The sequence below is a fragment of the Typha latifolia genome, chromosome 12 (assembly GCF_019914945.1).
Source record: "Typha latifolia isolate L0001 chromosome 12, TyphaL0001v2, whole genome shotgun sequence".
In the NCBI taxonomy this organism is placed as follows: Eukaryota; Viridiplantae; Streptophyta; class Magnoliopsida; order Poales; family Typhaceae; genus Typha; species Typha latifolia.
This window is the reverse complement of record NC_133097.1, coordinates 7,456,725-7,481,561: the sequence shown is the minus strand read 5'-3', so window position 1 is coordinate 7,481,561 and position 24,837 is coordinate 7,456,725. Positions and strand designations below refer to the sequence as shown.

Here is a 24,837-nt window from a genome sequence, read left to right as displayed (position 1 = left end):
TTCCTAAATCAGAATTAATTGGGCCAGCCCGGCCTGTTAACACCCTTTATTGTACAGAAACCACTTGCATCGATCTCCTCCCCGGATTGCATTAACTTTTGTCACTTCCCAAATCCCACCTCTCTCTCTCTCTCTCCCCGGATTATTCCGATGGCGGCAGCATTGAGATCACTGCATCGCCCTCCCGATACGCCGCAATTATCGGCGACGCTTTCCCCCCGTCACCCCCTTATCTCATCCATAAGTATTCCCGCAATTAACTCACGCTTCTCTCTTATCTCAAACCCTAACAATCTCGCCATTTCTCCCAAGCCCAAGTCGACGACCGCGTGGCGAAGAGAAACACTCGCCGCCGCCGTAATGGATTCGAATGCCGTTTCGGATGATAGGATGCTGGTAGGCAATCTACATTCTTATGCCATCGTTGGATTTGGTGGATATTTTTTTTAATCTCTTTTGTTTCTTATTTTAGTTTGATATTGGAGTGTAGGTTATGGTTCCGCCGCATCCGTTGATCAAGCATTGGATCTCTGTTCTTAGGAACGAGCAGACTCCTTGTACTATTTTTAGTAAGTGGCTCATTTGACTACGATGTGCTCGATAAATTTAGTTCGTGAAAACGTGTAGGATTGGCATATATTTAATATGTTAGTTTCTTGTGCATGCCTTTTGTTGTCGTTGTTGTAATGTTAACATCTCTTTTTTAGATATTTCGAATCCATGAGCAGATGTTAGTGTTCTCATCTCAATCTTTACTTCAGTGCGAGATTATTAGTACTTTTTTTATGAACATCTTTTTATTTTTATTGTAGAGAATGCGATGGCAGAGCTCGGGAGATTGCTCATATACGAAGCTTCAAGAGACTGGTTGGTGAGTTGAATTTACCCTATAGGCACTCATCTCGTTGACATTATTGTAACTGTTCGTATTGTGGTGTATGATTTGGGTATACATTTGGTGATATTTTTAATAAGGATTGAAACTTATATAATATGAGTCTGACCTATGGCAACATCTAACCTACAATGCACGAAAAGAAGTATTATGCACTCCAAGCAAGACAATGATCCAAGCCACTTGCATTATCTAGCATGAAGCTTTTAATGGTTTAACTACATACTAGTTATCAAGATCAACAAATAGGCACCTATCCGATAGGAAGATGCTATATTTAGTAGGGAAATAATATTTCCTTACACAAAAATTGAGGCGACAATGGCAATCATCTCCTGTTTGAAAAAAATTTCATTCTGAAATCTGTATGTGTAAATGGACTGATTGGCCCGCTGATCTTAGGGCCATATTTCTTTGTACAAAGATCGGTTGGCAATCATATCTATGATCTGGAAGATATATTTACCGAAGAGTTCTTGATCAGTCATTTTCTGAGAAAAAAAAATAATTATCTTAAATGAGTAGCTGGCCTAGCATCTATATAACAACTAACTGTTGTCCTCTCCCCATGCTTGAAATAAAGCTGAGTGGTATATAGTTGAGAAATGCTAGAAGTTCTCTGAAGCCTTATAATCTTAATCACTATTTATCAACATCTTATTTTGTTTTCATATTTTTGACAGAATTGGTATCTTGTTGGATCCCATCTGGATGGGAGGCTCATGCATTTGGATGCTCTTGTTACAGAATTAGTAGCTTGATTGTTATATCTTTCTGATTTTTGACTGTCAATTAATGTGATTCTTAAATACTTGCAGCCTACAATAACTGGAGAGATTCAGTCGCCGATGGGTGTTGCTAATGTTGAATTTATTGATCCGCGGGAGCCTGTGGCGGTATGCTATTCTCATTATTGTTGAGCAATAGAGTGTAGACAATTCATTCAGGATATCGATAAAGTCCATTGTTAATTGTTCTTTCACCTAGCAGATTGTTCCCATATTGAGAGCTGGTCTTGCTTTAGCTGAACATGCTGGATCTGTTTTGCCTGCAACCAGAACTTACCACTTGGGTAAGCATTGATCCATCATTGGCTGAAATGAGAATGAAAAATTTTGTGCACTTTCAAGCTGTGTAGTTGAGATAGACATTTTCCTCTATAGTAACATTTCCTTTTCATGTAAATGAAGGCATGCGTAGGGATGAGACAACACTGCAACCATCTGTATATTTGAACAAGTGCGTCCTTATCTTATTGTGTTTTCTTATGTATCCAGAAGTCTAGGCATTTTTATCTATTTTGTTATGGTTCTTTTTCCCCACCTATTTTGGTATAATTAGTTCAGTATGATAAAATCTTGGTAGCTGTTCTTGATACCTCTGTGTACAACTACTATATTTATTAGAAAATTAAAAAGATTTTATGTTGATCTTGGTTTTGGTAACTGTGCCTTAGTTATAGGTGTGTACCATGGATATTGGATGAATTTGACTAGCCTTATTCATCATATGGATTGAAAACCAAAACTTTGAATCTTAACCATTTCGACTATGCTGACTAACAGTCATTTCATCTTTTGTGTAAGTTTTGTAGATTTGGCTGCTTATGTCTTATAAAATGTTGTAAGTTGTTCTTGGATTTCCATGCTTAATAGTTAATAGTTACTTCTTTTGTTCTTTAAGATGATAATATCCCAAATAATACCATAAATGAACTCTGTGTGAATTGTTGCAGACTGACTTTTCTTATTTGTTTGAACTGAAAGCGTTTGGTCATATGTAATACTTACCTTGGTGGCATCAAGTAACTGAAAACATGAAATGTAATAAAAACTACTTGATTCATGTTGGATTTTCTTCTTCAGTTACTGAATACTGATAATGTCTGATTTGATGCAACTTCTTTCCACAGATTTTGCTTAGGTTTTAATTCAAGAATCGATTACAGTTTGTTCATGGACTTTTGGGAATCTCTGTTTGCTAACTTGAAGAGACTACTTCGTTAAATTTTTTAAGTACAAAATACAGAGTTAGTGCTGCAGTCTTTTGCTGGCAGGAGTTGCTGAATGCTAGTTATATTTTGGTGATTGGATTATCTTTAGCTTTACTATTCCTATCTGCAAGTAGAAAAGTTATGATCTCTGTACATGTTTGCATCTTGAAATCTGTGGATTATGTTTACCAATGTATGAAAGTGTGCTAAATGATATTTTCTACCTGTCAAGTGCAGCTTACCTGAAAAGTTTCCAGAGGGATCTCGTGTTCTAGTTGTTGATCCTATGCTTGCAACTGGTAATGCCTTCATGAAATTATATCCTTGGTTAACTCAAATATTTTAGCTTGCCTCGATTCTTTCATTAATAAGTGCATTTTGACTTTGAGTCTTAAGGAGAATGCCACTTGCCATTTCAAAGCAGATATATCTCTCACGCCATTTGGTATCTCTCTAAGTCAGCAGTTATAGGTTCTGTTTGTTTTGTTAAATAAAATGTTGATTTTACGAAAGGTCAAACTAGGAGGGAAAAAACTCTTTCTTGATCGACATTTATATAACCAGCTTCCTGTCAATTATATTGTATAGTTCAACTTAATCCGCATTATCAATTTACCAATTGGTCTCCTGCGTGCTTAACCTCTATTTTAGGTGGCACAATTGTTGCAGCAATTGACTTGTTGAAGGAGCGTGGAGTTGACAACAAGCAAATAAAAGTTGTCAGTGGCCTTAAACTTTGTCCTTCTGTTTTTTTCTGTCTTCAATTTCAGCTAGCTTAAATCTAAATGAGTGCTCATGCAGATATCTGCTGTTGCTGCACCTCCAGCTCTTCAGAAGCTGGGAAAGAAGTTCCAGGGGTAAGTGGAGTGGAGATACATTTCTTCCCAAATCACTACATTGTTTTTGCTAACTAATTCCTGTCCTGCTTTCTTCTCAGGCTTCATGTTTACACTGGAATGATAGATCCAGTAGTGAATGAGAAAGGGTAATGTTCTGATAATCCATAGCATAACTCATGCATGTGAAAGTTAATCTATACATCGATGCACACACACAGTAACAAGTAACCACTACATGTAGGAATTATGCATTGGCTTCCACATTTATTATGGTTGGTCCCACGCCTGCACTAACTAGCTGTGTTATCAGGTTCATAGTACCAGGTTTAGGAGATGCTGGTGACCGCAGCTTTGATACCTGATAGTAATGCCCATTCTTTAAAATCTTGCTATTACAACCGTCTGATTGGTGCTGTTTTACGTTGAGTTCATCTTCCATGTGGCGGCCTTTTTGAGAATTAGTTATTCCTATACTTGGCAACTTTGTAAGGTTACCAGCTTTGTATCTAATCATTTAAGAAGGTTGTTCATATTCTAGTAAATTCAGAACACTTGGTATGAGGAGACCTAATACTTGTATCTTATTTCTTCTGGTAGAAATTCGCAAGCAACTTTATACTGCTGATTTGCTCAGATGTCATTCTCTGCAACTGTTATGTACCAATTTAATATTGATGTGCTGACCTGAATTTTTTGAGAATTAAATAGTAACTACAAACAAAGTCCTCTTAAACAAGCGGTGTCCAATTTTTTACGATCTTAAGCAAGTCATTCCAGTAGTGAGTGGGAATATAATTAAATTTCAGTTGCATAGCATACTCCGCAGACCCATGGTGTTGGTGGGCTACTTATCTTATTGTAATTATATCTTGGAGGTCATTTCATCAATACTCAGGATGATGTGCAACCCGAACGAGGGCAAAAATCAGTAAATTCCCACCAAACAAATCCCTTTGGATAAAGAGACGAAAAAGGATTCCTGATACCTCAGGATCCGACCAGATCTGCACTCAATCACATATCCCTAATCACATGGTGCAAATACTTATAGGAGAGTTTGATTGCATCCTCACCTTTGCATTTGCCGACTTTCCTAACATATTGAAAGCAGGGTAGTCCGCTCATGTAATAATCCTTGGGAAATCAAGTCGTGTGCAATCATGAATCATCATTGAACTTGAACTTACTACTTAATCACAATCTTTACTAGTATAGAGTTGAAAAGTTCAGCAATTGACAATTGATTGCTATCATTCCGCATACAAGAGCTGAAGAAGTAGCAGATCAACCTGAAAAGAATGATAACTTCTGCGTCTTCATGATACTCCAGCAAATTACGATTTATCATGTATACCACAATTTTCAAGTACATCCCTGAAAAAGAAAAGGTATCATTAATATTATATGACGAGGAGTCCTCTCTTGTAGATATAAAGACCTATATGAGCACAAAGAAGGCCAAGAATTTCATATTAAATACTCGACGGACCTAATATCAACAACACATAAGCTTGTTGAAAAACACACGCACATAGACCCAACGAAGGCAAAAATGCATAACAAAGACAATTAATTTAGTGGTACAATAAGCCTAGGTAGATCTAACTATCAGTGAATGAATCTAAACTCTAAAGATGGTAAATCACACTGGCTCCACAATGAGCCTCCAAATGCATTGGCTTTGGAATGCCCAAGGTCACCTCACATTCTTCTCACTTGATCCACCCAAATCTGACATAATCCCAAACTCACATATAATCAAATTCCCTAAATCCCACTGTTTTACTTCCACAATCAGCCAAACGTTTAAAACTTTACTTCTGAAGTAGCCACATGTCACAGAAGATGTAGCAAATGTCCAACTGACCCATTCATGATGCTGAAAATTACTCTCTAACTGACATAAAGGGATCATAATTAGAAAAGGCTATGATGCCTCAAACATACTCAAAAAGCCTGCCAAAGGGACACGTCTCAGATTCATCCACAGTATTTTCATATTATAGGAGTATGTACATTAAAATAAAGAATCAGGGTGAGAGCTACTTACACGATATTCAGAAGGATATCACCTACAGTTCACTGTAATTGCGCCATACTGCTCGAAACTCCTCTCTAAATGTGTTCAAACGTGCTTTCAAATTTGGCGTTCTAAAGCTGGCATGAAGCAGAGTTGCTGCAGGAAAGAAAAGGTATAACACAAGAATGTATCAAAACTTTTAAAAAATTAAAGTTCATCTAATAAGAAAAATGCATCTTTTTCCATACCGAGCAGACCAATAACAAGTGCCCAAAGAACAGTCAGAAGGCTACAGGAAGTCAACCAGACAATACAACTAGCTGTCCACGATCCATCACAAGTCAGTTCTTTTCTTATTCAGTAACTGATAAGGACTTCCTGTAAACTGTTAGAATCAAAATGTGGTAATAGGATAACCTGCAGAAAATATCAAGACAAACACCCAACGAGGTCGTCCACATATGTAAATAGCCCGTCTGGTAGCTGGCCGTCCACGAATAACAGGCCTGATTACAATGATGCCATTAGCAAATTTAGTTAGTGCCATCATGCAAAACATGTGCAGCAAGTAGATCAATAAAAAAATAAGCATCTCACACTATAGGTGGCCTCATCTTTGCAGCTAAATGTGGAGAAAACTGTCTGACAGTCCTTGTAACTTTCTCATTGAAAGTAACTGCAAAGCTGTGCAATACAAACTTCAAGAAACATAGGTGGGAAATAATTACAAGCATTCATTCAACCAGATATAATACAACAGAGCAATGAAACAAGCACTGTATCCAACATCATCATTCAAAACTGCTTTTTAAGAGTTCGGGGAAATGGGGAATAATTAGGAGTCATGGATCACTAATAAAAACAACTTAACAATCAATGTTCATGGATATGAAGGTTAGAATATTTCATAAGAATATTACTAATAACTTCCTCCATCAATTACTTCAATAGATTTCTCACTTGTCCTAATGTCATGCTTCCTCAACAGGTGTGTGCCACATCTCAGGGGTGTTATATCTGTATGTGCTGCTCGCTCCCAGTCTTGTTTACAATGCCCTAAGACAATTAATCATCTTGACCAGTACTGCAGCACATGTACAATTTCCAACAAATTTCCTAGAGTAGAGATCATAATAGACCTAATAGCCACACAAACATAATTTCTCCTGGATTGCTAATAATTGTATTAGTGCAGTATATAATAACAAAAAAGTAAAATAAAAATGATAGTATGTATGTTGAGCTAAATTCCCCTGATGGGCACATCAGATACTGCGATTGAAAGAAACATAATATACGTTGCTATACAGCTCATAGTCAGATTGTGAATAATCACCAGTAGAGGTCAAACTTCTTCTAATTTGTAAACGTGAGTAATTTCCAAGCAGACAGAAAATATATGAGAAAGCTTGTATTTTACTTTACCAACTATATAGAAGTGAACCCATCAAAGTTTTAGTTGCTTACAGATCAACATCAATTCATACTAAATATCGACCAGTAAGTTTGTATAACAGGTAAGGAGTTTCCCATATCATTAGCAAGAATCAAGTTTCACTCAGAACCCTAAATTTCTAACAACATTAACACAGCATCATCCTAAAGCAATGAAACTAAAAAAAGATTACCTGTCATTTAGGAATGCAATACTAAGTCCTGTCAACATAGCTGCAACAATAGCAAGTGGCCTCCGAAGAAATCCCAACCCTGTAGAAGAAAGCATATCTAAGCTACCAAGCTAACAACAATCAACGCTATACCACTAAGAACGCATTGGATCAACTTACCTAGAATAAATACGACCATTATGAAGTAGTTCGTCCTGTAGCTGCAACAAAGAGACCAGAAGAACTAATAATAATAATAATAACAATAATAACTAGTAGACATCTCGGAAATGCTATATTCTGCTTCAAAATTTTCAATTCTAGCATTACATATTGAAATGCGCAACAATTTCTGCAATAAACCCAATTAATTGGCAGATCGGCGCATACTCCGTGAGTTACACGACAGATTAATACGAGGATTGGTCCACAAGGTGAAGGGTTAGATGAATCTTGTCGTACTCACTAGTAGAGATTGCATTTGAGGCGGCTGTTCCATTTGGAATAGGATCTGGGGGCGGTGAATCGGGAGAAGAACTCGGAGATCGGGCGCGGTGGAGTTGACCAATCAACTTCGCGAAGGGCGTCGATCAAATCCTCGGTCGTCACGTTGCCCCAATCCATCTCGATCTCGTCTCCAGTAATCTCTCGCTCGAACCCTAGGAAATGGTGCTAGTTATCGTAGATTATTTCCCCGTCTCGAAGGCGTTTGCGAGGAAAGCTACCTAAATTTCTCGTCCGTAGAAGGATACGATATATCCTACAATGTTTATATGGCGAAATTTTTAGAAGAAGACCTCGAACTATATTTCATTTTTATATTTAACCTTTTTATGACACTCATAATTATCGTAAAAACTTTTGGAGCGTCCTTTCTGTTAATTTAATTAAAAATATAAAACATAAAGAAAATAAATAATAAATATAAATATAAAGTTTTTTTGGTCACATGATTACTTTAAAATGCTATGAAAAATTTATTTAACGAAAAGAAAAGAGACATAAGGTTAAAATTAAATAAATATTTAAATTTTTTAAGTTTGTCATAAAGAAATGAAGGAATTGCGTAATTAAAGATGTCAAATTATTATAGCAATTAACTTTAAGAATTCTACTAGGTGTTTAATAAAAAAAATTAATAAAAGGGTAAATATTAATGCGAGTTAAAACGTCAATTGTCTGAGCCCGGGTTCGAACCGGGGACCTCTAGTGTGTGAGACTAGCGTGATAACCAACTACACCACCCAGACTGTTTGAAGATTTATGATTTAATTTTTCTATTTTGTATATGGATCTCTTTCAGACTTAAATAATCCTCAGAATTTAAATAATTAGACATAAAAAGAATAAAACTATCCTTATTATAATTTTCATAAAATTTTCTTAGTTAAGAGTATTTTAATATTTTTCTTTATTAAATTATTGGGACTTTAACTTGAAAGATAACCTAGTGACATATAAATATTAATTTAGCATAAAAATAAACAAGAGATTTTTTAAAAAATATACATGCAAAAAAATAACCTAAATAAATTTTGTACTAGTTGAGGTTTTCTTTATTTTTGATCGATTCTACTGTGCAGGCAAGGACAACAAAACTTTTTGACCTAATCTATCATGAGAGCCGTTGGGTAGCAGATTAGCATCACTAATTAGATATTATTGAATATAGAAAAGGAAAATAATGTTATATTCTAATTATTTTAAATCAAATAATAAATATATTTTTGCTTCCCGAGAAGAGAGGGTTTATTGTATAGTTGTTATTGAATTTATAATTGCGGTTGAAAATATTAAAAATACTATTCTAATTAATTTTGACTGAGTATTTCCTTAAATATTCTAAAGAATGGCTGTTAAATTGATAATTATATCTAAGATAACCAAATAACCTTCTTTTTGAAGTGCTTTATTTTTGGAGAAAAATTGGGGATTGACCCCGATTAGATTTCTTTTAAAAGTTTAGAATACTATATCTAACTAAAAGAGTAAAGTAAATATTAGAATTGTTGGATTCCCATCTAAATCCTACTGTAGAATTCCATCAGCTAGTTATAAAATGGCATTAATATATTTATAGAAAAGAAGAAGAAGATAATTACATTAAAACTCTCTAAACTCTTGTATTTTGATGCACGTGGCCCTTCAAAACATTAAAAATATCTCTCAACCTCGTTATAGTATTAATGGAAAACATTAAAGTATTATTTCACTCTTAAATTTTCTCTAAAATAAAAATAAAATTGTCACTAAAATTAGTTGCATAATATTTACATATATTTTTTAATAACAAATCAAACAAATAACTAACAAAGATAATATTTTAGAGATTTTATTTATTGTCAAGAGGGTCAGTGTGTAAAAAAAAAAATTAATAAGCTTTATGTAAAAATGGGCAGTATTCCAAGTGATCTATGTGTAATTATCCTTAAAAAAAATCTTATATTATATATATATTCTTACTCGGTTACTCTGAATTCCAGGAATCGAGTCACGGGCTCATTGTTACTCATTGTTAAAGAAGAAAAAAAACCCCTTCTTTGGCCTTTTGTGGGAGAAAACGAGAAAGTGATCAGTCTCGTTGGATCTCGAGATCCGTAACCATCTCTTTGATTTGTACTCACCTGCGAGCCCAAATGACTCCGTGCGCTAGCGCTCTCCATAGGCGTCACTTCTCTTCTTTGTAGGCCAGGGAGATAACAAATACAGAGGAGGAGAGTAAAGAGGCGAGCCGAATGTCCGCCATGGATCCAACTCGAGCTTTCGTCAAAGATGTGAAACGAATTGTTATTAAAGTGCGGTTCTTTATCTCTCTACTTCTGCTTATTTCTCATGAGTTCGTAGATTTCTTCTTTGTTTTGTTTTTTCCCTCTCCGAAGATTTAGTTAGTTCTGCTACTTACTTGACACTAAAGGCCGGATTTTTTTTTTCTACTGAAATAGCTAGCTTTCTTTAAGAATTTGGTTCTTTTATTTGATGTTGTCAGTGTTGCAGGGTTATTACTAGTAACTGCACTAATTTCTCCTCGTTTCTTTTCATGCTGTTGTGCTTAGTTGCAATGGAACTAGGGAATATATGCTAAGTTATTTACTTCTAATTTATGCTGAAATGGGGTATAATCTGCTAAATTTGGGATAAGAAGAGAAGATTTTGATTGCGATCAAATTGATTTACTTTTCTTTATTAATTAATATTATTTGCTCCAGATTTAAATGCGATTTGATGTTCTAATAGACAACATGCGGGGAAAGAAGCTTGAGAGCTCCTTAGGAAATACATTGATTAACTTTGATCCATTTTGATCTATTTTTTTCTCCATTAGGAATCATTTGCGCGTAATTGAATATTATCGTCGACATATTTGGCAAGTAATCTGTTGTTTTTTATGACGCATAGGTGGGGACAGCTGTTGTAACTAGAACAGAGGGAAGACTGGCTCTTGGGAGACTTGGAGCTCTATGTGAGCAGGTATTCGCCAGAAAGAAAGATTCTAGTTTTTAGAGATTCTTTTTCAAGATCCTGTTTTTAATTACAGGATTGAATCTTTTAGTTTTCTCCTAATTAGGATGATATATGCAGGTAAAAGAACTAAATTCTCGAGGCCTTGAGGTAATTTTGGTTACTTCGGGTGCTGTTGGCGTTGGACGACAGAGGCTTCGATATAGGAGACTTCTCAATAGCAGGTTCAGCACTTTTATTTTTTCTTCCTATTACAAAAGCTAATGTTTTCAAGAACTTGAGTTCATACATGAGAGAAGGCTTTCTTGATATTTATAAATTTTCTCGCTAAACCTATACAACTGTAAACTGCTCCAGCTTCGCTGATCTGCAAAAGCCACAACTAGAACTTGATGGAAAGGCATCTGCGGCTGTCGGTCAGAGTGGCTTAATGGCTCTTTATGATACCTTATTTAGTCAGGTTCTCTTTGTGGTTTCTTTTCATATTTCAAAAGATTCTTCCCTAGGATATAATGTGTATTTTAGTACGTCTCCTTAACTTCTCATATATCCCTTATGTGCAATTTGCAATGCAGCTTGATGTGACATCTTCTCAACTTCTTGTGACTGATAGTGATTTCAAGGATTCAGAATTTAGGAGGCAGCTTTCTGATACTGTTAATGCACTGTTAGGCCTTAGAGTTATTCCTGTCTTCAACGAGAATGATGCAATCAGTACTAGAAAAGCCCCATATGAGGTATATTGTTTGTGATCCTTTGTATGATCTGTGGATCATGTGGATTTGTAGTTGGCTCTGTACTTTCTGAATGGCAATTGACAGCTGAAAAACATTGTTATACATTTTGCATCTGTTGTCTGATAGGTCCTTTTAATTAATTATACACAAACTATGGTAGTAGCATAAGTCTTAAGCTACAAATTATCATGTTTTATTATGCATGCCGCAGCTTATTCTGCTGTATATCAGTCATCAATACTAAATCTTTTTATGCACCTATGATTCAATGATTTGCTTAGTTTCTTATGCATGCTGCAGCTTATTCTACTAGTAAGTATGATAAGCTTCATGCTCTGAGTAAAAATACCAATCCCATAATGATAAGATTTATGACGTGCTAGCAATGAAAAGGGTGGTTGTATCTTTTATTTGGATTAAATTGATAATAGAGTTCCGTCTAAGAGATCGTCAAGTAACATTTTTGAGCTGCTTGCTGGTTTCTGACTTGCCACTGTATAACTGCCCACTTTCTGAGCTGCTTGTTGGTTGTCTTTTGGACTATTTCAGGGTCTTCTACTTTACCTGATAGCTAGTCTAATTTGCAGGATTCCTCTGGCATCTTCTGGGATAATGATAGCTTAGCAGCTCTATTGGCCCTGGAATTAAAAGCTGATCTTCTTGTTCTGCTCAGTGACGTGGAGGGTCTGTACAGTGGTCCACCTAGTGACCCGCAATCAAAAATTATACACACATACATAAAAGAAAAACATCAAGGAGAGATAACTTTTGGAGACAAGTCCAGGGTTGGAAGAGGAGGTATGACTGCGAAAGTGAAGGCTGCAGTCTATGCTGCATCTGCAGGCACTCCTGTTGTTATCACAAGGTGCCTTAACATCTTCTCCATTGTGAATCTTGCAAACCATATTTTCATGACAGTTGTTTGTAATTAATAATACATACATGCAACATGTAATATGGCATACTGTTAGGCCTAAAGTTATCTTCTAACTGCAGTCCGTCTTACTATTCATTCTTTTTAACCATCTGGAATACAAACATATATACACACTTCAGAGTTTGATATTTCACAAAAGTTTTAACATTAAGTTTCTAGATAACTCATATATACTAATGCTAGTGTTGAAATCTGGAACATTCGTTAAACTTTCAATAAATAGTAGCTATAGTTTAAATAAATAGATATTTCTGATTTTACTATCAGTAATAGTTCACATTTGTCATTGGTCATGCGACAATCTTCGTCGTATGCTTAGTTGCATTGGGTAGTCTGACTTATAGTTTGGTTGCATAAATTGTATCTGCTGCTTTGATACGCAGAAGCAGAAGCACTGGAAGCCTATCTGCATATTGATAATAAGTCTTCATTTGCTAGAGATATCAATGTGTGATAAATGTGGCCTTGAGATGTTAATGAACCAAAAAAAAATTTAGTCCTCATTCTGAAGTTGCAGTATGTGCAAACTTTATGTCCTAGGGAACTAAAACCTTGGTTAATCATCAAGAAAATTAACTGCTACCAATTCAATCAGCTAGATGTTGTTTCCTGTTATGATGAAGTAGGCTAACCTTGTTTTTGCTTTTGCTATTTAAGTGGTTTTGCCACTGATAGCATCATAAAAGTACTTCAAGGAGAGAGAGTTGGCACCCTTTTCCATCAGGACGCAAATTCATGGGCATTACCTAAGGAAACTAGTGCACGTGAGATGGCTGTTTCAGCAAGAGAATGTTCCAGACGACTCCAGGTATAGTCCATGAGGTTAAACTGCTGGTATGACATACTCCTTCATCTGACAGTCTTTTGCAATAGTCCATACATTGTTCACTGTTAGCTATTTAGAATCATATCTCCTTTTAATTATTGTTTTACCAGTAAAATAAGAATATTTCTTGGATACAGCTGTTGGATGTCTAGCCTGATTCTTTAGCAATCTTTTTCCCTGTGGTAGAGCATTTCATCTGAGGAGCGCAAGAAAATATTGTTGAACATTGCCGATTCCCTAGAGGCAAATGAGAGATTAATTAGGACTGAAAATGAGGCTGATGTTGCTGCTGCCCAACAAGCTGGATATGAAAAATCTCTCATATCTAGATTAACTTTGAAGCCAGGAAAGGTAAGCCGTCATATTTATATCCTAATTTAGTTTTTGGCGTGACTTCCCCTAGTCTACTGCTGCTAAGTGTAAGTGGCCATGGAGAAGAACTTATTTGTACTCCACCCTATATTTTTCTGCTTTGGTATTTCATTTCATGTCCAACTCAATTTGTTCTTCAACTATTGGCAGATATCAAGCCTTGCAAATTCAATTCGTGTACTTGCTAACATGGATGACCCCATAGGCCAGATAATGAAAAGAACAGAGGTCAGGGCTCAGGGATCTAGGTTGAAATGTTTCAAAGTGGAACTATAACATTCTAAATCTGTTTATCATCGTGAAATTGTTTTTCATTACCTTGGTTATTCAGCTTGCGGATGAGCTAATCCTGGAAAAGACATCATGCCCCTTGGGTGTTCTGTTGATTGTGTTCGAGTCCCGACCTGATGCATTAGTTCAGGTAAAATAGAGTATCTTCCGTTGAATATTCTGCCCCATTTTAATCTGTATATTTATTATCTTGAGGAATGAGTTACCTCCTTTTCAAAAATCCTACTCCTTAGTCCTTTCTAATATAGTCGTAGTACATCTCTCTCTCATTTTTGTCATATTTTGGCATTATGGTACAGATTGCATCTTTAGCAGTTCGAAGTGGGAATGGTCTTCTTCTGAAAGGTGGAAAGGAAGCCATGAGGTCGAATGCAATACTCCACAAGGTTTAAATCTTAAAGCCAATTTCACTTATTGTACATAGTAACATACCTCAAACTTTGTCTGCTACCCTCACAATCTTCTGAATATTATTTGTGGTCTCCATTCTCTCTATCTAGGTCATTACTGGGGCCATTCCAGGCACTGTAGGTGACAAGCTTATTGGTCTTGTGACATCAAGAGATGAAATTCCAGATTTGTTAAAAGTAAGCTGGTATTCTTTTGATGACTATATATTAAGGAAATTGCAGAATTTGAATGCATAGTATGATTATCTGCAGCTTGATGATGTGATTGATCTTGTTATCCCAAGAGGAAGCAATAAGCTTGTCTCTCAAATCAAGGCATCAACTAAAATTCCTGTTCTAGGTCATTCAGGTAAGAGGAATTATTCTCACAAATGATTAGTCTATTCACCATGAACCTTAATTCGTACCATTGCAATATGCTATCCTTTTCCCTTTTCTCTTTTGGGCTGCATTTAAAAATGTGAACTAAAAGTTGACTGAAATAGCTGAGTCTGCTTTCCAGATGGCATTTGTCATGTTTACATCGACAATTCAGCTGATATGGATATGGCAAAACGCATTGTATTGGATGCAAAAATTGATTATCCTGCAGCGTGCAATGCTATGGTACTTCTCCTGGTCACACTCTAGGGAGATGAATTTTTTTTAAACATATTTTTTATGGCAGTTTGATTTATGGTTTACCTCATCCTTTCATGATAATAGGCTTTTGAATTTTCCTTGAATCTTGTAAGAGACAAATATACCCTGATTTTTTTCTCCATATTTAGTCTTGTCCTAGCTATATCACCTTGAATTTTTTGAATAAGAGATACCTCCACTATAGAGTTGTCAATGGGCAGGGCTTGCTTGATTGGCCTGGAGCCTGATCAGAGAAATCCACCATAGATCTAGGTTGCTGTGAAGTTGGACCAGCTAGCCCAAAAATTGATAGGTTGGCAAATACTAGGTCAGGCAAAGAAATGGTATGGCCTGGTCCAGCCTAACTGATGTGAATTATTAAATTAATAATGGGATGAGCTTGTACAAGACACTTGAGACGGGCCAAGCTTAACCAAATCATGAAACCTCTGAATCAGGGTCTAGCCTGGCCACTAAGCTCCTTACCCTTTGGTACTTCTGTCATAGTTGCAATTCAATATTGATTTTCCTTTGTCCTTTTCCCTAGATTACATCACATGCAGTTGACCCAAAACATATTAACTATACTGTTGAGTGTCCTCCCTCAGAGCTTAGTTGGTAATGTTCTGATATGTACAGGAAACACTTCTCGTTCATAAGAATCTGCTGAAGACCGAGAGCTTTAATGACATACTTTTGGAGCTCAAAACAGAAGGTTTGATTTGCACCTTTTGTGCTTTAAAGTTTATATCATTAACAAATGCTGTAATAGGCTGATGTCCACTGCAAAGTTTGCTGTTAAACTGTGAAGTTATCTTTCTTATATCGCATAAGAGTTTGATACATCAAAATTCAAAAGGATCACAAAAGATTTGTATATTCTGTATGTCGTATGCAGTTTTCATGGACTATAGATGATAACTAATGCATGCATCATTACACTGGAAGTGATGTTAATTGTAGGTGGAAGGGTTCAAAAAGTTCTTTAGATGTCAGAGTTGACTGTATGTTGATCAAAGTAATTTTGAACATCTAAAAGAAAGAAATCCTGTGCTCGAGGACTAACCACTCAATATGCATTAACATATTTGGAGTGGGATTGAGGTTCTGCATCAATTTTCTAAAGTTTTGACTTCAAGGATTGCAACTTTACAGTAAATATTTGAAACATCTTTCTATCTTTTTTGTAATTTTTTAAGGCTTTTTTTTTTTCATTTTTAGCATGCTTTTGATGTTCACTCTGCAATTAAATTCACTGAAATTGAAATGAAGTTTTGCATGATTTATTTTTCTGCCTTTGCGTCTTGGCTACAAGTACAATAATAAAAACATGCATGTGTGAGTGTGTGTGCATATGCATTGTATAGGTTCAATCCCTACAGCATACAAGCAAGCGTGCACAACCAGACAGCATTTACTAACAACTTTAATTTCTCTTCTCTTCGTGCCTTTTTCCATCCAAATCCTATTGCAGGAGTTGCTCTTTATGCTGGACCCAGAGCAAGTGATGAATTGGGTATTCCTAGGGCAGAATCATTTCATCATGAGTATAACTCGATGGCTTGTACAATCGAAATTGTTGATGACGTACATGCTGCAGTCAACCATATACTTCGTTATGGGAGGTATGCCTAGAACATCTTTAGGTTTTATACTTTTATCTTCTAACATAATTTAGATATGGCTATGCTTGGATTTGTTGGTTACTGTCATCTGTAAGACAGGGAAATAGGCGACATTTTATTATTATGTGCAAGATCTAGGTACTGCAGTGCAGAGTTATATAATTTAGTTCTATGGTTACTTTCAGTGCACATACTGATTGCATAGTTGCAGAGGATCTTGAGGTTGCAGGGGTCTTCCTTCATCAAGTTGACAGGTAATTGACTTCTGCTTCTTTTTAGAATTTCAATCTGTGAGAAGAGGTTGACTTCCTATTTATAATGATAAATGGATAGAAACAGTGCTGCTGCAGAGTTTCATCTCTTCAACTAGCTCTTCATTTTGTTTCTTCCATTTATACTTTTATTCCTGTTGAGATAAGATATATGTGAATGAATTCTCTGTTATTTAATACCAACAGTGCAGCTGTATTTCATAATGCAAGCACAAGGTTCTGTGATGGTGCTCGTTTTGGACTAGGTGCAGAGGTATGTTCTTTGGCTCCACATATCCTAGTGTGGCATTTGCTCCATTTGCTAATATTATCTCTCCATGGCTTGACTAGGTTGGCATAAGTACAAGTAGGATTCATGCTCGGGGCCCTGTTGGTGTTGAAGGATTGCTAACGACTCGATGGTAAATCTACTTTCCTTACATGGTGATGCGGTAATTTGTGCTACCATGTCAGTACTTCTTCCAGAGCCATTACATAAGGAGCAGCAAATATAGATTAATTGACTTTTACTATTTATTAAATAATACAGAAAAGAAGTGATGGCTAAAAGTTGAATTCAACAGACATGGAGTGAATCCAACTAATTGGAAAGAGAGCTTAAATGAACTACTATTTACTATGAATCTCTTGAAAAGGAAATTCTGGAACATATTTCTGATCTGTCCTTTGTCATAACTGTTGATTTTACTCTTCGAGAAGTCCTAGTGCATGTAATTCACATCTCAAGACATTCATAGTAACGACATATTGATGGGCCTAGGAACCCCAAGGGTTGACATAAACACATACATATGATATAACAATAATTGGCCTTCTTCTACATGGTTTTGTCAATTGTTGATGCCTAGTACATTTCCTCCTCTGTTGATTATCTGAATTATGTGATGTTCATTTTCTGTAGGGTCTTAAGAGGTAGTGGGCAAGTGGTGAATGGTGACAAAGGGGTCTTGTACACCCACAAGAATCTTCCGCTGTGATAAGAATCAAATCTCTTTGAATCAGATGGTAATTATTTTCTAAGCTTTATGCTTCCAAATTCCATTAGTGACTTTTTCACGTAGCTTTTTATCTGTACTGTGATATACTAGACTTACATTACTTAGTTTAGTTGCCTTTTGCAGATATGGCTTGCTCATCTCAACAACTACATATTACACAAAATTCCATGTAATCAATCTCCAAACTTAAGTAAAACTTGGATATGTACTTCCAATTGTATATTCATCCACCCTTTCTAGTTTTAAGTGGTAGTCCTTAGTAAATATGTTGTATGTTCAACTAGAAAGCTCCATTTATCTTCTGAAACTGTCATTTATCCACAATCAAACTTCTGATTACTTGTGCTCTTTTCTATGCTTCATTAAAAAAGTTGTGATAAAAGATGGGACCAACATAGATGAAAATGCTGGAGAAAAGGAAGATTGACTTTTAATGCCTATTATCTGCTTGGTTTTGGATTACGTAGATGTTATCTTTCATCTTCATCTTTTCAGGCAAAGGGCTGAGGGTTTATTTAGCTGTGGACATGAGAAGGCTGTGGTTCATAATTGATACAAGTGAAAGATTTGAATTTCCAAAACATCTATGTTCCGTTCAGTGGAAGTTCATCAAAATTACTGGTTTCTTCAGTCTAGTAGCAATTTTGCTCTTATAGCTTGACCTTTAGTACTGGAACAAGATTACCTTCTTCAGGTAACTAGTCGATGATGTCCAAGACATTTTGTTTATTGCACTATTTATGCTAAGTAGTTCTATAAGATCTGACGAATTAAACTTTTTTGCCTCCACAAATTTCTGGATGAGACTTCTTATGAATGCTTTGCCTATGTTATTTTTTTTTTCATCTGGGTTGGATCAACCCTTGTATATAGTACATTTGATTTAACAATTCGACGAGTTTGTGATAACTGGAAGATGTTGGCATTAGGGGTGGCAAAATTTGACCCGACCCGATAACCCGACACGATAACCCGGCATTTAATCGGGTTTGGGTTTGGTATAATCGGGTTCGGGTCATAAACGGGTCAACCCGCCTAACCCGTTTAATAAACGGGTCGTGTTCGGGTTTATACAACTGACCCGTTTTGACCCATTTGACCCGTTTAATTATACGGGTCGGGTCTAATTGGGACGGGTTAACCTGCCAACCCGTTTATATATATATATATATATATATATAACCTAACCCTCTCTCTCAAATATATATATACATATATATATATACCTAACCGGCTAACCCTCCCCACTCTCCACTCCAGCCGCCTCTGCCTTTCCAAATTTTTGCCCACATCTCTAATCTCTCTCTCCAGCGGCGATCGTCTGCCACCGCGTCTCCGCCTGCCGCCTCCCGCATCTCCGCCTGCCATCTGCACTCCCCATCTCCTGCATCTCCGCCTGCCGTCTCCTCTCTCTGTCTTCGCCTACCGCCCACCACCGAGTCTCTCCCTGTCTTCGCTTTTCACGGTGCTGCAGTCTCCGCCTGCCACCCCCGCTCTCTTTCTCCGCTTGCCGCGTCTCCTCTCCTCCTCTCCCTGTCTTCGCTTTTTGCGGTGCTGCAGTCTCCGCCTGCCGCCGTGCTGCAATCTCCGCTTGCCGCCCCCGCTCTTTCTTCGCTTGCCGCAACCGTCTGCCGCGGTGCCTCCGTCCTTGTATTTGCTTGCCACAGTGCCTCCATCCCCTTCCCCGTCTCCGCCTGCCCTCCTCTCCTCTCTTTGCTGTGTTCACTCTCCTCCAACCGCCTCTCCGTCCCTAGCCGCACCGACCACCTCGTCTTCCTTGGCAGATCCGGAGCTCGCACCATGGGAGCCAGCTCCTAGAGCCTTGCCTCCACCGCTGCTGCTTTGTCAACACCAACGTTGAAGCTTGAGACAATTTGAATTTATTTTTACTAAATTTTCCTACAATATTGTAAATTATGCTGGATTTGTGTAAATTTGTGATAGTTTATCTCTGCGGGTGATGTATTATGCCGATTAACTCTAAACGGGTTAAATGGATGTAAATTTAAATGGGTTGTATTTACGGGTTAAACGGATGGTTAAATGAGTTGAATAAAAAATATAATATATTATTAAACGGGTTAAACGGGTTATATAAAAATATAATTTATTTATTAAATGGGTTATACGGGTCGTGTCGTGTTACCCGTTTAATAAACGGGTCGTGTTCGTGTTTAGAAAAATTGACCCGTTTATTAAACGGGTCGTGTTCGTGTTAGTACTATCTTAACCCGACCCGAATCTGACCCAACCCGAACCCGGCTAACCCTACCCGATTGCCACCCCTAGTTGGCATGATGTTACGATGGGATTGAGAATTGAGGGTCTCATTTATTGACTGTTCACAATTACTAATATAATCGGATTTAAAGCATTTCCTTGCTTTAGGAGATAGTTCTCAAGTTAAAAAAAACAATTTAAAAAACATTATTACTCTCTTTTACTCCTTAGGAAAATATGAAGCTATGTAGTGATACTTGTGAAGCTTTTGTTGCAAAGTAGCTAAGAGTAAAGCATACTAAATGCAGCCTAATCACCAGTGACTAAAACTTCCACCTTCATTTACTTAGCTGGTATAAATGATGTCTACATTGCACCATAAATCCCGAAGCTTGATCGGGTTTTGGCGATATTTAGCCATAACAACAAACAGCTTACAAAGTGATATTTAGGAAATGATAACAGTAAAGAGCAAATTGAGCGTTTTGGGCAAAGGGATGGTGAGGGAGGAGAACTATGCAACAGGAGGCCAACACACAGGATCCTTGGATGTGTCAAGAGCAGCTGGAGGTATCCACTGCAAGAAACTTCGTGGAGGATAATTGGTATATGGTGTGGATTTGTTGGATGCAGCAAAAGGTGCAGCATAAAAGGCGGCAGCTGGGTGAGCGATAAACTGCGGTGAAAAGCTAACGCCCTTCAACATTTGTTCTATCCTCTCCTTTTCAGACTTGAGCCTCACCTTTTCATCTCTTAGTTCTGACTTTTCTGCCTGCATACAAGACCAATTAAACCAGAGTTATGAGCAGATGTCTGAACAAACTCGTAGCTGAGGTGCAGTTTTATAATTTGATCTCAAGTTTTCAGTTACAGGCTGCATTCATATCAGATAGGTGATCTAGTTTCCGGCGGAAAAACAAACTGTCTATAACTCTATCTTTATGATTTCAAGTCAATGATAGAAATAGAGTGCCAGTTCTGGAAAAGTTCCACAGTTTAATTTGGTCAGTGAGTGTGTCTGATTATCAAACGAGGAAACCACAATCTCACAATAAAAAAAACTCCCAGAATTTTGGACGAAATATATGCCGTGGAAACAGAAGCTCACAAGGCAAATCGATTGATCAAAATGATTAAAAGGAATGAAGATGCAACTATGAATAGACAGCAGGCTACTTAAAGCTTGGCTCATTTGAAACTCAGCTTGGGACGTCAAAATGGCGTCATGCATACAATCTCTAGTAAAGGTTTTACCTTGAGAGCTTTTATAGCATCTTGAAGTGTTTCATTTGATTTCTTAAGCTTCTGAGCTTCAGCTCGTAACTGGTTCAAAAGCCGAGCTGCATCACTAAGAATGGCAACTTTGTCAGCCTTCGGAGGCTTCCCAGGATCCACAATGGAGCTTAGCTCAACGAACCTGGAGAAGACATCACCAGTTAGGAGTTAAATATACAAAGCCGTCACGAACAATTTCCAATATTAGCCCATATATAAGCCAACAGAACGCTAGACAGGGCATGATGCATAAAACATGCCTTTCATTAAGTTTGTCCCGTCGCAATTTTTCACGACAAGCCTTTGAACCTGGCGCAGCACACGACTCTGGGCGGGTTCTGCAGAATAATAAGTTAGACAGATCCATTATCCTCCCAGAAAATGGGTACTCTTTTTGGTGAAATTGATGTAAGTGATGGCATCACAGTGAAGAAAATAGATCAGTAATTGCTCTTGGGCACATCAATGAAAAAAGAAAAGAAAACACAGCTGAAATATATTAACTAGAAATATCTGTGGTAGAACATGATCCACAATTCAATTCTCTAAAATGGACATCACAGGGAATGTGAGAGCAAGTGGTCAGTACTCGGATATAATTCAGATCGCCTATATATGCTCTGTAAAAAGGAAAAGGAAAAGGAAATGCCGACACTTGATCTGCAGCTGAAATAAATGCTAGGTTATTATCATTACATCACAATAATCCCGCTATCAGAAAACTAATGAGAGATCCGAATAACATAAGATCCTAATCACAGAAAAACTGAGGACTTCTGCATCTTGTTATAAAACAGACCATCTCTATGCCTCTACGGTAAGTCAACCAGAGCTATTCTTACGCAAAACTAGTAACCAGATGCGTTGCTCTTTGCAGGAATTTTGAATTACATGAGAATTAACAAGGAGAGATGTCTCTTTACCGTTTCTTGTTGCAAGAATTTTCTTGGCAGTTATCATCCTTTTGGGAAACATCAAAACCAAAGATCACACTGTCGAGGAAACAATTAAATGCGTTAAATATATTAATTGGGATAAAAATATTTCAGACAGCTGAACTTTGATAGAAAACACTGCTGAATCGAGGTTATAAATACCGAGATAAAGTGCATGCCTACTTCAACAGTTCAATTTTTTTTCTAATTTTCGCATGTTTTTCTTCTCTTCAAGCATGACAAAGAGGAAGAAAGTTCGTCAGCTATGTAACACAAATCGCTGAAAGAATCATTTCAAATCAAGAAGAAGAAATACTCTTGACGAAATTCACACCGTAATCCAATAACTCCAATTGGAAACTGTTAAGAAAATGTTTATCGACACAATAGTAGCTCATAAACATGAGGAAAAAAAAAAGTCACCTTGAGGTGGGATCGTCCACAATCTGCGGTGCGGGTGCCCAGATGAACTCCGATCCCTGGATCTCCTCCACCAGCCCATAATCCAAAAGCCATCCATTTTGAACAGAGCTCATCTTCAGGGAGAGTTGGAACCAAACTAAAACCAAAGCAACCACGCGAACCAAAGCAGGATCTAGAGCACAATCCAAGAAGGAAGACAAAGGAAAGCTCTAATAGGACGGGCGGGAACGGGATCGCGGGGAAGGCACGAGCTGGATTAGGACATTGCTTAATGTCGGGGCATCGGTCTCATTCTTTTCCGAAAAAGGGACGCCATTTTCGTGTTTCTCTTCTTGAGGGATGGATTGATAGCGAACAGTGATGGATTAAGAAGTCGGTCGTGTTGCTCACGCGATTTTGTTTATTTAATTATTTTATTGCTTTTGGAGACCACTGTTGCGGAGTCAATGCTTCCATTGCTCCCCGCCACTGGGAGAGGCAATAGCTTTGGGCGTGACCATTTCTTCCGCCGGATCAAGGTATGGTTATCGTGATCCCCCATATGATCATATTTATTGATGATTTACTCTTTGCTTTGATTAGAGGGTTGAGATGTCTTTCCATTCTTTTAAATCCGAATAAGAAATTGTTTTAGGATTTGATTTCAGTTTATAGTGGTCCAAAACATAAGTCAGAGAGCAAAATATTCCTAATGCTAGGAGGCAAAAATAAGAGATAAATAGATTAATTATACTTTAGCCCATTTGATTTGGCTTAATTTCATAAAATACTATATATTTTTAACTTAAGTACTTAATTATATGTGGTCTCGACTAAAGTGCAACTATTTTTTATTACATTTGACTAAACATATATTGAATTTGTAAATCTGTATTAGAGACAAAATTATAGAGAATTAAATAAGCTTTCTAATGTATATAAAATTATTTTAGAAGCATTGAAAAACTTAATATATAAATTTAACTTATAATTTAATTAAATATGATAAAAAAAAATAACAACCACACTTTAATCAAGAGCATAGAGGAAGTGTTTAAGTAATATATAATTTTTTTATAAATTTAAGCTAAATCATGGGGAGTAATCCTGGATAAATCCTGAGGGAGGAGCATAGGCTAATTCCATATTGCAAGGCAACACAACTCATCGTCTAGAATCGATGAGCTCACGTTGCATCGAGATGGTGTCATAATGAGTTCATTCTGCATTTACCAAGTATAGCCATAGCAGGATGGCAGAACCCCAAATTGAATCCTCTACGTTTTCTCTCTCCCTGCGGCTCACCCAAGATGCCTATCACTATCCTACCCGAGTGAAGAAAGGCCGCATAATTTAATTTTATTTTAATGATGGTTAGAGTCCATATTTAAAGAAGACTAAATAGCTCTCGTGATGCGACTAATTAGTAGTTTAGCTAAGGTTACATCTTTAATTAATCCTTTTAACTCTTGGAGATGGGAAGGGTCGCTTGCCCTTTGGCTCTCAAGCGTCACCAAAGGCGAAGACTGGAATCTATTCTCTCGGGGGGGAGGGAGTAATGGGGGGTCTTGGCTGGACTATTTTTGCTAGTATATTCCCCAACTTAAGCAACACATGATTGAGTTTGTGTTCAAACTAGGCGTACTAGTATACTTATTTATCCAGGCACTTTATCCGTTAAATTTATCATTTAAAGATATTTATTTTAGACACTATCTCAAATATCCGATTGATTCCGTTTATGTGAGAATTAAATGCAAATTTGAAAATGTGCCACAATCTTCTCTTTCTTGGTATGTGTTTTTAATCGGACTGCGTCGTCCTACGGTAATGATTCTAATAATGTCTCTAGATCAAATTATTTCTAGGATTAGATCTCACTTGACTTTTTACGGCTACACTTCATGTGCTTGAGATAAGAAGTTTTATATAAATATATCGCTGTTTTATTAAGTATTTTATTTTAAGTTTTTTTATTTATAAGAGGTGAACAACATTTAGGGTGCTAATTATAAATTTCTCTAATGTTTAGCCCTATAGAGAGAGTTTTAATCATTGATTTTGGCGTGAGATCATAAAAGACCAACTAAAATGTGAAAGAAA

The 24,837-nt window shown here is 36.9% G+C and overlaps 4 protein-coding genes and 1 non-coding gene across 8 annotated transcripts; 2 read left to right on the top strand and 3 right to left on the bottom strand.

Annotated features, from left to right (window-relative positions):
• Positions 1-26: 26 nt before the first annotated feature.
• On the top strand, positions 27-4,360 carry LOC140799428 (uracil phosphoribosyltransferase-like). Its single transcript, XM_073153772.1, has 11 exons — positions 27-396; positions 491-569; positions 813-871; positions 1,714-1,791; positions 1,886-1,967; positions 2,086-2,134; positions 3,126-3,187; positions 3,540-3,607; positions 3,690-3,745; positions 3,826-3,873; positions 4,038-4,360. Exons 1-11 carry the CDS (start codon positions 151-153, stop codon positions 4,087-4,089), a joined length of 879 nt encoding a protein of 292 aa, XP_073009873.1. The 5' UTR covers positions 27-150; the 3' UTR covers positions 4,090-4,360.
• Positions 4,361-4,878: 518 nt separating this feature from the next.
• Positions 4,879-8,152, bottom strand: LOC140799329 (PRA1 family protein A1-like). Its single transcript, XM_073153621.1, has 8 exons — positions 7,821-8,152; positions 7,535-7,575; positions 7,376-7,454; positions 6,345-6,431; positions 6,165-6,253; positions 5,996-6,067; positions 5,778-5,903; positions 4,879-5,101 (listed from the first exon to the last, which is right to left on the bottom strand). Exons 1-7 carry the CDS (start codon positions 7,976-7,978, stop codon positions 5,800-5,802), a joined length of 630 nt encoding a protein of 209 aa, XP_073009722.1. The 5' UTR covers positions 7,979-8,152; the 3' UTR covers positions 4,879-5,101; positions 5,778-5,799.
• Positions 8,153-8,530: 378 nt separating this feature from the next.
• TRNAV-CAC (transfer RNA valine (anticodon CAC)) lies at positions 8,531-8,604 on the bottom strand. The gene has a single exon. It is a non-coding gene; the product is annotated as a tRNA-Val (tRNA).
• Positions 8,605-9,836: 1,232 nt separating this feature from the next.
• LOC140798862 (delta-1-pyrroline-5-carboxylate synthase 1-like) lies at positions 9,837-18,695 on the top strand. 3 transcript variants are annotated; one of them, XM_073152947.1, is made up of 21 exons: positions 9,837-10,149; positions 10,751-10,822; positions 10,934-11,037; positions 11,171-11,273; positions 11,389-11,550; positions 12,138-12,415; positions 13,145-13,295; positions 13,500-13,664; positions 13,836-13,913; positions 14,017-14,106; positions 14,276-14,362; positions 14,477-14,563; positions 14,639-14,735; positions 14,889-14,992; positions 15,647-15,722; positions 16,482-16,632; positions 16,818-16,886; positions 17,091-17,157; positions 17,235-17,305; positions 17,806-17,909; positions 18,398-18,695. In XM_073152947.1, the coding sequence occupies exons 1-20, from the start codon at positions 10,090-10,092 to the stop codon at positions 17,879-17,881; spliced, it is 2,148 nt and encodes a 715-aa protein (XP_073009048.1). In that variant the 5' UTR covers positions 9,837-10,089; the 3' UTR covers positions 17,882-17,909; positions 18,398-18,695. The 3 variants fall into 3 exon arrangements, with proteins under 3 accessions (XP_073009048.1, XP_073009049.1, XP_073009050.1); XM_073152948.1 differs by lacking the exon at positions 18,398-18,695 and adding an exon at positions 18,026-18,250; XM_073152949.1 differs by lacking the exon at positions 18,398-18,695 and adding an exon at positions 18,013-18,250.
• A 1,747-nt stretch (positions 18,696-20,442) lies between these two features.
• LOC140798863 (transcription factor bHLH115-like) lies at positions 20,443-23,143 on the bottom strand. Of its 2 annotated transcripts, XM_073152950.1 has the most exons (5): positions 22,756-23,143; positions 22,321-22,389; positions 21,658-21,735; positions 21,377-21,539; positions 20,443-20,894 (listed from the first exon to the last, which is right to left on the bottom strand). In XM_073152950.1, the coding sequence occupies exons 1-5, from the start codon at positions 22,866-22,868 to the stop codon at positions 20,637-20,639; spliced, it is 681 nt and encodes a 226-aa protein (XP_073009051.1). In that variant the 5' UTR covers positions 22,869-23,143; the 3' UTR covers positions 20,443-20,636. The 2 variants fall into 2 exon arrangements, with proteins under 2 accessions (XP_073009051.1, XP_073009052.1); XM_073152951.1 differs by lacking the exon at positions 22,321-22,389 and having other exon boundaries at positions 22,756-23,134.
• Positions 23,144-24,837: the final 1,694 nt, after the last annotated feature.

Excerpts from the sequence above, each read along its gene's own strand:
- LOC140798863 (XM_073152950.1), bottom strand. The coding sequence starts at position 22,868 with ATGAGCTCTGTTCAAAATGGATGGCTTTTGGATTATGGGCTGGTGGAG. Across the intron at positions 22,390-22,755 it reads GTGGACGATCCCACCTCAAG|TGTGATCTTTGGTTTTGATG; the intron begins GTGACTTTTTTT and ends TTTCCTCGACAG. Across the intron at positions 21,736-22,320 it reads AATTCTTGCAACAAGAAACG|AACCCGCCCAGAGTCGTGTG; the intron begins GTAAAGAGACAT and ends ATTATTCTGCAG.
- LOC140798862 (XM_073152947.1), top strand. The coding sequence starts at position 10,090 with ATGTCCGCCATGGATCCAACTCGAGCTTTCGTCAAAGATGTGAAACGA. Across the intron at positions 14,363-14,476 it reads CGAATGCAATACTCCACAAG|GTCATTACTGGGGCCATTCC; the intron begins GTTTAAATCTTA and ends CTCTCTATCTAG. Across the intron at positions 14,736-14,888 it reads TCCTGTTCTAGGTCATTCAG|ATGGCATTTGTCATGTTTAC; the intron begins GTAAGAGGAATT and ends TCTGCTTTCCAG.
- LOC140799428 (XM_073153772.1), top strand. The coding sequence starts at position 151 with ATGGCGGCAGCATTGAGATCACTGCATCGCCCTCCCGATACGCCGCAA. Across the intron at positions 397-490 it reads TTTCGGATGATAGGATGCTG|GTTATGGTTCCGCCGCATCC; the intron begins GTAGGCAATCTA and ends ATTGGAGTGTAG. Across the intron at positions 1,968-2,085 it reads AACCAGAACTTACCACTTGG|GCATGCGTAGGGATGAGACA; the intron begins GTAAGCATTGAT and ends ATGTAAATGAAG.
- LOC140799329 (XM_073153621.1), bottom strand. The coding sequence starts at position 7,978 with ATGGATTGGGGCAACGTGACGACCGAGGATTTGATCGACGCCCTTCGC. Across the intron at positions 6,068-6,164 it reads TGTCTTGATATTTTCTGCAG|CTAGTTGTATTGTCTGGTTG; the intron begins GTTATCCTATTA and ends GATCGTGGACAG. Across the intron at positions 5,904-5,995 it reads ACTTGTTATTGGTCTGCTCG|CAACTCTGCTTCATGCCAGC; the intron begins GTATGGAAAAAG and ends TCTTTCCTGCAG.